Source organism: Lagopus muta, chromosome 20 (genome assembly GCF_023343835.1).
Source record: "Lagopus muta isolate bLagMut1 chromosome 20, bLagMut1 primary, whole genome shotgun sequence".
Classification (NCBI taxonomy): domain Eukaryota; kingdom Metazoa; phylum Chordata; class Aves; order Galliformes; family Phasianidae; genus Lagopus; species Lagopus muta.
Window position 1 is genome coordinate 7,360,458 of NC_064452.1, and position 10,216 is coordinate 7,370,673.

Genomic DNA, 10,216 nt, shown 5'->3' on the forward strand with positions numbered 1-10,216 from the left:
ATTTCATCAGCTGTGATCCTCCAGCAACACCCAGACTACAGGACAGTGAAAGGTAAAGGCTGCCCAGAGGTGGGTGCCCATCTCTGCAGACAGCCAAGGTCAGGCTGGAGGGGCTCTGAGCACTGATGGAGCTGTGGGTGTCTGTGCATTGTAGGGAGCTGGACCTTTGGGGGTCCCTTCCAACTCAAGCAATTCTATGGTTCTGTTCTATGATTCTAAACACAGAGCTTGTACCTGCTCTGAGTGTCCATCTGCAAAGCCATAAGGAAGCACACAGTTCTGTCCCAGCCCGTGGGAGCCCCAAAGGAGATGAGCAGCAGTAACACGGCATGGAAGGCTCTCAGACATGGATTAACAGCCACAGATGTACGTAACATGATATACTACGAACACAGAAGAAAATGAACATAAAGCATATGCTGATGTACAAGTGTATCACAGAAGGACACCAATCTGACACGAAACATTTTACACGTACCTGCTATTTGTCATTGCTGACTTTTTCCCCTCCCCACCCCCTCCCAGTAAGTAGGTCATTATCACTTCCATAATGAGACACCCACTGAAAATACACTGCTTCAGGAGCCCATTAGGAGCTAATAGATAACCGTATTGTTTTGAGACTATTTCATATTTAAATCACTGCTGGAGATTACAATCCAGCCGCCATCTGAATGAACAAAGCCATTCAAACGGGTCCAGGATGCACAAAGTCTTCTTATATTTGTCATTCCAGGCTGATTTCACACTCCTGTGCAAAGGAGAAGGATTTCTGGCCTATGACAGCACAAGAGGGACAGCATCCACCTCACAGTGCCGTATCCTGAGTCAAACCAAGGGACGGCTGGACTCCAGGCCAATCTAATACTTTCCCTTACTTATATCAAGGACATAAATTAAACTTCCATGAAGGGGGCTGGGGTTGGAGAGGCTCCATTGGCCTCATCCATCCATCTAACACTCCTAAAACTGTAATTCCATGTCTGTGCTGATACATGAGCACGTGCCCTTTCCAAAGGCCAGCTCTGCTGTTATCCAGCTATGGAATTTTTTGGCTTCTACTTTGTTTAAATCAGAGCAGGCTCGAGGTTGCTCAAACTTCTGCTTTTTTTTTCCCCCCCCTTCTCCTTCGTCTCTCTTCCCTTTAAGCAGCATGTAGCCAATATGCAGCCTGGAGTAAAAAGCTCACAAGGAAACAAAAAGAACCAATAAACCAACACAGCAGTTATTCCTTCATACTGAGGGATCTCTCCAAAGCCAAGAGGTCACATAACCTCACTTCAAAAAACACTTGGTCCTGTTTAAACAAGGCATTAAATCACAAATTATACGGGATACAAAACGTAGTGCCAACAGAGCACAGAGTTGTGATGTCCAGAAGAACAACACACCACAAAAAATAGCAAAGCCACGTGCATGGCTTCAGGTACAAGACTGAACCAGGCAAAATCCAGAGCCACACCATCTCAGTCTATCATAATCTGTCCCTCATTTATCTCCACAGTGGTGTGAGGTTAATTCTAACCTGCCCACTTCAGTGCAAAGTAGTTAAGACTTGAGAACAAAAGTACGATTTCATTTCAACATCAACACGTCCGATTTGAAGACACCTGAAGTCATTTTTGGGGCGACGACATCTGAGGTGTAAGAAGAATTATCAAAGGAAGTGTATTGACTGCTGGAACTGCACAGCACACGTAACGAGGCAATTGAGGAGGAATGGGTGACATGGCAACTGGAACCAGTCCATCTACGCAATAAGCCAGATTTTGACAGCGAGAGCATCTTCTGCAAAGAGAATGTTTTCTCGTTGCTAATTACTCAGCTCTGTTCAGAACCATCACTGGTTCATTCCAGGTTGAGAAACAAATTAGGAACTGAAAATGCAAGCAAGTCGGCGTTTGTTTGTTTGCTTTTCCCCCTGTCCCACTCTGCAGACCTGTGGGGGGCTGAGACCGAGTGCCCCACGTCTTGACATGCATAGTCTCCAGTCACTGTCAGTTCAGTTTGTTCAGTACAGATCACATTAAATTGCTTAGCTATAAACACTAAATAGGTTCAGGTATTTTTCTAAGCGCTCAGCACATTTGCCTTTGTTTATTACTTAAAAAACAGCAAATGAAAATGCTTGTTTGTTACCCCATTAAACTCAAGCTTCAATTTCCACCCAAAAGCTGCTCGAAAAAATCACAACTGAAAGATTAATCATGTAATAAATAAGTCATCCATCATTTTCAAAAAATAAAGACTGAGTAAATCTATGTAAATGCATACAGCTGCTTAGATGCATACAGAGTATCTCTCATTATTAAGAACAATATTTTTTCTTTTTTTGAGACTGTATTTATGTGCAAGTGAGCACCTCAGATGTTATCAAGAGAAGAAAGTCAATCTTTATTTAGGAAAAGGAATAAAAACTATGAATGTTAAGGAAGATCAACACGGGCCATTTCCATCAAGGTCCTGAGGTCAACTTCAACCAACTCCCTCTGTGTGACAGGGTATGTTCTGAGACATAAAACAGTGCTGATCACACAACTTTTAACCACAGAAGTAGGGTACGTATTCAGGCATCACCAAAACCAGAGTACCATCACCCAGATTCAATGACATGCAGTGCTTCCATAAAGCCTGGACAGAAAAGGATGGGAAGAAAGTCACACCTCCATTTTAACTGTTCAATCCGTATCAAAACCTGTAAATTTTCCCCTCCAAGCTCTAGAAGCTCCCCAAACACTTTTATTTTTAAATTCACATATTTTAATACTTCATACAACATCCTAAGGTTGCATTTTGCTCTATCCTTATGTTGTGCAGCCTGCAACTCCTCACGATATCCCCAACATCCTCTCTGATGGAGATGCTAACACGTTGTAAATGAAGAAAAAAACTTTTCTTTTACAGATATATCTTCATCAATCACACTTCTTAATATATCTTAAACATCCACACTTCTGAAGGGGCCGGGTTCCCACTTAATCAACACTTTGTACTGGAAGTATTTGGGTCAAGGACTTCCTACCAACACTAACAGCCTACACATCCCCACAAGACAAGAATAGCACATGCATCTTAAAAAACATCAATTCCATCACGTTAATGAAACTGAACTGGACCAAAAAGGTCTGAAAAACAAGCACTTGGCCTCCAAGCAATGCAGCCATGCCCATACAAGTGTACCACAGAAGTCCCTCAAAGACTAACAAATGGTTTGCTGTCACCAAACAGACTCGCCACTCATCTTTTCCTTATGCCAACATTGTGCTCAGCAGCACTACTGCAGTGAGCCCTCCAAAGCAGCAGGTCAGAAATATTTTATTTTGATCTCCAGTTAAACATATTTAACCAAAGCAAGGAAGTCGGTCCTGGTTGGTGAGGAAGTTTAGGCATATTTAAATAGGATGTGAAACAAAACAAACAAACAACAAAAACTTATCAACCCATACGAAATGTTTATTATACATCAGACCACAAAAATGAGATCAGATTCTTTATTTCCACGGGCAGCCCAGCAGAACACTGCACAGTGAGTCCAATAGCAACAGGGGATCATACAGTCACAAAAAAGGCTTCATCAGTCTTCATTTCTTTCGTGCCATAATTTTTGTCTGTTGCTCTTTCTCCCAACAACTGCAGCTTCTATTCAGCTCCATAAACCCAAGCTGAGCTCAGGGGGAGCGATCTTTTTCACCCTGAAAGCATGGAATCATTAAGGTTGGAAAGATGGCTAAGACCATCCAATCCGAGCACTGACGGTAACTGCAACTTACAGGCTTTGCTCTGTTGATGCTGCAATGAATGGAGTTATTTCCTCAGACTCCTGTTGTATAATCCTTCCTCCACCAGCCCTCAGCTATCAGCAGATCAGAGCTGGAGTTTACTCTGGAGTTTGCAGTAAACAAAAGAACAAATCCGCACTGTTTTCCCCTGAAAAAAGGAACTGTAGCCCTTGTCCACACGCATTAAAACACGCAGGACGATTAAGGAGCTGTGTATGAGATAAATGAGGTAGTGTGCTCAACAGATTAAAAAAAAGAAAAGTCGAATTAAGTGGAAAGATTTACGTATTTATAGAGCACAAGCAAGGCATTGTCAAATAGTTTCAGCCATCAAACGGGGCCTAATTTAAGTTATAACTCAGTGGTAGGAACTGCCTGTGGATTCCAACCATTGTGTTAATGAACAACTCGACTGCTCCTTCCGGATGACAAATGCACAGCTGCCACACTTGCCCTACCAGACCTGGAGCACCTAGATTGCAGAGGGAGCCGTCCAGGAATTAACGAAAGCTACATTTTCCTTTTAAATACTGATTTCCATCCCAATAAATACTCAGCTGAAGGGAGTTTTGATGAGTTATGTAGCAAAAGATAAATATTTTGTCCCTCTTTTTTTTTTTAATAAATATTTCTCAGCTCAACATTGGTGGGCACGAGGCTTGTATCCAGCACTGTACCCTCAGATGATGCAGTGTCCGTGCAATATCTCTACTAAAGGATGGAAACAGCTTAAGGTGGGAAATGAGGAACAACCACCACCCCACTACAACTGCAGCCAGGTGCGGTTTGATCCAGAGTTGCTGCTCTGCCTTTGGAACCCCATTTGGTTCCTTGGGATGGACGGCAGGGAAGGAAAAGCAAAGCAGGGCCCCACCAGGCAGCCTCCACACCAGGGGAGGGAAAGAAAGGGAAATAATAACAGCATTTGAAGATGAACAATAAGAGACCACCAGGAAGGAAACCTGCTCTTTACAAGGCTCAGCGCATTAAAATAGTGCAGAATGTCCTCACAGTCCAGTGAGGACACCCAGCAGCCCAGAACACAAACTGAGGACACGCACAATTCAAGAGCTTATGCCCTTCATGAGGCTCTAACACAAACTCTCTATTCTGTCCTTCTCATCCATTGGATTCTTACGATGCTGATTGCCCACCAGCAAGCCCTGCACCCCACACACATACATGGGAATGCTGTAGGAAGGCAGGCAGGTAGCTTAAGGCTTCCCAGGGCATCTGGATAACAGCGTGTGGATACTTCCATAGCAGATGGCCAACAGGTGGGGCTGAGAAAGGCTCAAAACCTCAGCAACCACATCAAACAAAACCCAACTCAAGTCCTTTGGGAGTCTTTGCCACAACACAAGCAACCTGCTTTGGGTGAGAAAACACCTCCAAAACCTTTATTCAGTGGCCTTTCTCTGACACGCTGAGTGGCACAAGCCAAGAGGAGGAGGTTTTAATAACAGGAGCAACCCACCCTTGCCAGATCACCCCACACTGCAGACTGATCTGCACTTTATACGAGGGGCACAAATTCCCCCACAAAAAAAGGGAAAGGGCTGGTGATCTCCTGAATTGACCTCAGACTCTGCACAGATTTTCAATATCTGTTTGTCCTTTCATGCTTTGAAACCCAAAGTGGACCTTTATTACAGCACCTCCAATTTCAGGGCACCTGGGCAGCAAGCAAGTAATCAGGGAGTGACAAACACTCATATTAATAGCAACGGCACGTTGCTTCTAAATAGCAGTATCAGTTACTTACACACTAGCAAGCAAAAGGGACAGATCACCAAAAATACCATCACAAACTTAGCAAGAATAACAAACCTGGTTCCATTGCTTGTTCAAAGACGGAAGAAAATCCAGTCTGTTCTGCATGTTTGTCATTCCCTACTTCTCACTGTGCTCAACTTCATCCTAGCTGCAACTTATCATCGTTAGAACTTAAGGAATACCTTTTTCCCTCAAGTACTGTAATTCCTTGGTTGCCACCGAAGCATTATGTTAGTGGACACAAGAGAGGGCAGGCTGTTTGGTAACTCATTGGCTCCTGATGCTCAACAGTCCATCACAGCATTACCCAGATATCAGCAACCAGGGGCTAATTATATTATACAGACACAGTGCTTGGAAGAACCCCGACCCCACTTTTTTCTCTGGGACTCAAACTCTCCATGTATAATTTATGAACCCAAAAGAGAAGGTCGGGCTCACTTTACTCCTCCTTACCACGCACACTGGTGGCTCAGCGCTATCCAAGTCCTCCCTCTCCATTCATAATTAACGTAGTAAAAAGAGAATCATAGAATCATCATAGAATGGCCTGGGTTGAAAAGGACCACAGCGTAGCAGGGTTCCAACCCCCTGCTATGTGCAGGGTCGCCAACCACCACACCAGGCTGCCCAGAGCCACATCCAGCCTGGCCTTGAACGCCTCCAGGGATGGGGCAAAGATGTCCTTACAAGTGTTCTGACACCCACCAGCACAACGCGCACCTTCAGAACAGGCTGGAGATCCTTGGCACTGAGGAACTCTCAAGCCAAACACAGGCATATCAAGATCAGTAAAGCTCTACGAGGATGAAGAGGAGAGCAAGAGCAAAGAAGATGAGATAGATGCAAATTTCAGCATGCAACTACAAATGACATGGAGCAGATCCTCCACTAGGGTGCCCGGCAGAGCTACAATCAATAGATCTGTGCTCATTTACACAAGCAGAGCACTAGCAGCACAACTAAGCTGGAGTTTCACTATCAGTTACCACTGGGCTACCTGGCTTCAGGCAGCTTTACCTAAAATGCAAAGTTATGATTCACTGTTTTTCCTGCAGCTCTGCTCAGCCTGCTGCTTTATTCACTGCTGCTCTCACCTCTTCACCTCGTTAACTGCTTTCTTGCTTCTGGCCATCGGAACTGTTCCAAAATTGCTGTTCTTTGTGCAAAAAAAAAAAATTAAAAAAAAATTGAATAAAATACTGCTGTTGTAACAGAAGCTAAATTAAAAGGCTCGTGACATGAACAGGGGCAGACAAAGTGGCGAAAGGCCAACTAAAGAGAGGGGTGTTTGTTACTGCTCCTTCCCGAGAGGATCAAGAAAAACATTCAAGATTTTAAAATCTGTTCCAGCCCATCTCCTTAGTGTATAAGAATGTGAAAGAGATTCCAATACTCCTCCCAGATAACCCCTCAGAAGTAAGAGCCTCTGTAAAACCAGCACGTTTCCTAACACAAGGATACCAGCGATGTCACTGCCACCTCTCTGGATCGCGTCCATCCCACAGATCATTATCTCCCATGGGCACAGATAAACACTCTGTTTAAGATCTCAATGGGAAAAGCATCGGTGGGTAAAAGTAACTTTGGAACCTCACCAGAAAACAGCAGCAGGAACATGGGTGGCACCATCCTCTTGTCCTTCCCACACTCCCAGGTCCTTTTCAGGCAGGGTGCTCATGAGGGGGCATTTGCCTTGCTGTAAGCTGCCATCCCCACGGCACTTCTTAAAGAAGGGAGGGGGATCTGGTGCACTGAAGACCTCCACCCTTCTCACACCACCAGGCTATGGGGTGGGCATCCCACCTGCATGTGGTACAACCCGCTGTCCCAAGAGCAGCACCAGCTTTCCCTCGCCTCCCCTAGACCTCCAAAAGAAAAAACAACCAAGCAGAAGGGAAATAAACACAAGCTTCCCAAGCCAAGCAAAACCTTTCCACAAACAGTTTGCTTTTCCTGACCAGTGAGATTCCATGGAACTGCTGGTGGTGCTCTGTGAGCACAGAAAGGGTGGGAGCCCACAGCAGCAACCAGGCACAGCTCTGATCTGAGCGCTGCGTGCAGGAGGCAATGGCACACCTGGATCAACACTGCCTGCTGCCCTGACCCCTCTCCAACACCGGAGATGAATTTAACACCAACCAAAAAAGGATAAGTGGCCGTGAACTTGAAATACACAACTAAGTCAATACCCCACCAATACCCAGCCCATGCAATAGAAGAGACAGGTTTAAAGGTCTCCTAGCTGATGCGAACGCTGATACTTTGTGCATTAGCACCCCCCACCCATCCCCTAATCAGCAACCACTTTTAATAAGTAATGAAAAAAAAACCACATGAAAAAGAGCAGTATCAGCCTGAAGAGCTCTGGGTACCCTGTGGAGCACTCGGGGATGGCAGTAAACAAGGAGCTGATATGCACACACTGCACAGCGCTGAACCGAATGGGATGAGCCCCAAATCAGAGTGAGATTTCAATGCATGAAGTTTAGCTGGAAGATAAGGGACCGTAATCAAATTACACCACAAATAGATCCATTCATCCGTGAGCGTTATTGCAGGGAGAGGATTGAATTACAGCTCGGGCTAAAACAATTTCAGGAATAAAAAGGAAATTTATTAGCTATTTATTATTGTCCCGCTGCCAAAGAAAATTTCCCACCTTCGTCACAAGAATGCAATCTGAGGAGAAAGCTGAAATACTAATTAGCAGGCAGGAAAAACAAGAAGAGTTCAGGTTGTATTATTTACATTGCCATTCCTCTTTCTGAATAGAGCCACAAAGTCAACCAGCCGAGGGAAGCCACGAGAAGAAGCATTTGCAATTCCAGTTGTTTTGCTGGGGAAGGCCCAGGCGCTGAAATGCATGCAAGGAACCGGGCAGAGCGATGGGGTTTTCCTTCCTCTAAAAAAGGAAAATTCCTCCCGGTGCCTTCCACTACATTTTCTTTTTTTTTTTTTCCTCTCTCCACAAAGCTATCCCAACAGCACGGGTTTTGTAGAAGACCAAGTGCAAGGTGAGCATTCCCCCCCTCTCTCCCGTCCGACCACCCCCATCCCACCACCCCCATCCTCCCATTTGGCAGCGCCGAAGAAGAGCCTCCTAAGGCAAACACGGCTTCTGGAATAAGTGCTGCAAGCAACAACAACCGGGTCGGGGGATGGGGAGGGGGGGGAAGGAAAGAAAAAAATAAAAAGGATAAAAAGCAGCACCATTCCTCCCGCTGCTGCCGCTGTTGTCCTTTGTTGTTCGGCCCCCCCACCTGTTCCCAGCCCGGGCCGAGCGATGGGACCCCACGGGGCCGCCCCGACGTGACTGCGGGACCCCAAATCCAGCGCTAAGCCCCGTGTTGGGACGGGGACAGAGCGCTGCGGGGGGCACCCAGCGAGCCGCTACCCCCCCCCCCCCAACCCTGCCCTGGGGAAGGAAGGAGCCCCCTGGCCTCAGCCCCCTGCCTCCTCGCACGGACGGCTGCCTCACCCTCTCCCCCCCATCCCCTTTAAATGCAAGGTACCCCCAGCACAGCCCCCCGCCCCATGGCAGTGAGGGTGACCCTTGCAGGAAGCTGAGTGCCCCCCACCCTTACAGCACCAGGTTCCCCCCGCCCCCTCGCCCCCAGCAGGACGAGGCTGCCCCCACCCCGGCACGCTGCCCCATTCAGCAAATAGGGGCTGTCCCCCCCCCCCCCCCGGTGCCCCATCCCCGACACCTACCTCGTCTTGGAGGACAGGAAAGCAAGTTTGATTAATCCATAGGTAAACAACTGGATGCTCTCCTTGGCTATGCTGGCCACTCTGAGCCTGTGCTCTAGGATGTGCAGTTCCATCTTTTCCTCTTTCTCATTTGTAGTTCATCTATCCCCGGGGTTTATTTTGTGTTTTTGAATGGGGAGGGGGAGGGGGGGCTGTTATTGTCGCTGCCTTGTTGGTAGTGGTTGTTTTTTGGTTTTTTCCTCTTTTTCCTTTTTTTTTTTTTCCTCTCCTTTTTTTCCTCCCCTCTCCTCGGCTCCTTCTCCCCCTACCCGGCTCCGGGGGCGGGGATGCGGGTGCCGAAGTTGCGGGGCGGGAGCGGAGCGGAGCCGGGCAGAGCAGCGGCGCGGGGCGAGCAGCTGGGCTCGCTGAACAAACAACTTGCCACTCAAGCCCGCCGCAACGCGCATGCGCGCCGCCCCGCCGCATGCCGGGCCTTGGAGTCCGCGCCGCCGCGGGACGGGAGCGGGCGGGACCCGGAGTCCAGTTGGTCCCATTGCAACTACCTTCTTTTTTTCTTCTTCTTCTTAATGTAAATTTTTAAGCTTTACTTATAATGCAATCTCTTTCCTTTTCCTTTCTTTTCTTCTTTTTTTCTTTTTCCTTGCTGTTTTTTTTTTCTTTGATTATTATTTTCACTGCACTTACCCTTTGACTCTGGGTGGCATGCAAGGTGCTCCTTCTCAACCCAAAAGCCAGCAGGAAGGAAAATTTCAGACATTCTCATAATAAATAAATATTCTCCTCTTGTCCAGTTCATTCTCCTACACTGGCGATATGCAGCCTGCATCAGTTTCCCTACATAAAAAAGGGGAGTGATAAGTAAGAATGAGACAGGTTCCTTAGCAGGGTCTGCTGTGATAGGACGAGGGGAAACGGTTTCAAACTAAAAGAGGGGAAATCCAGATTGG

At 46.7% G+C, this 10,216-nt stretch overlaps 1 protein-coding gene across 1 annotated transcript in view; it reads right to left on the reverse strand.

Annotated features, from left to right (window-relative positions):
* CASTOR2 (cytosolic arginine sensor for mTORC1 subunit 2) overlaps positions 1-9,700 on the reverse strand; it is a 90,957-nt gene extending 81,257 nt beyond the window's left edge. The window contains exon 1 of the mRNA XM_048967099.1: positions 9,270-9,700. Coding sequence (XP_048823056.1) covers positions 9,270-9,382 — 113 coding nt within the window. The 5' untranslated portion in view covers positions 9,383-9,700. The remainder of the gene's footprint in view (positions 1-9,269) is intronic.
* Positions 9,701-10,216: the final 516 nt, after the last annotated feature.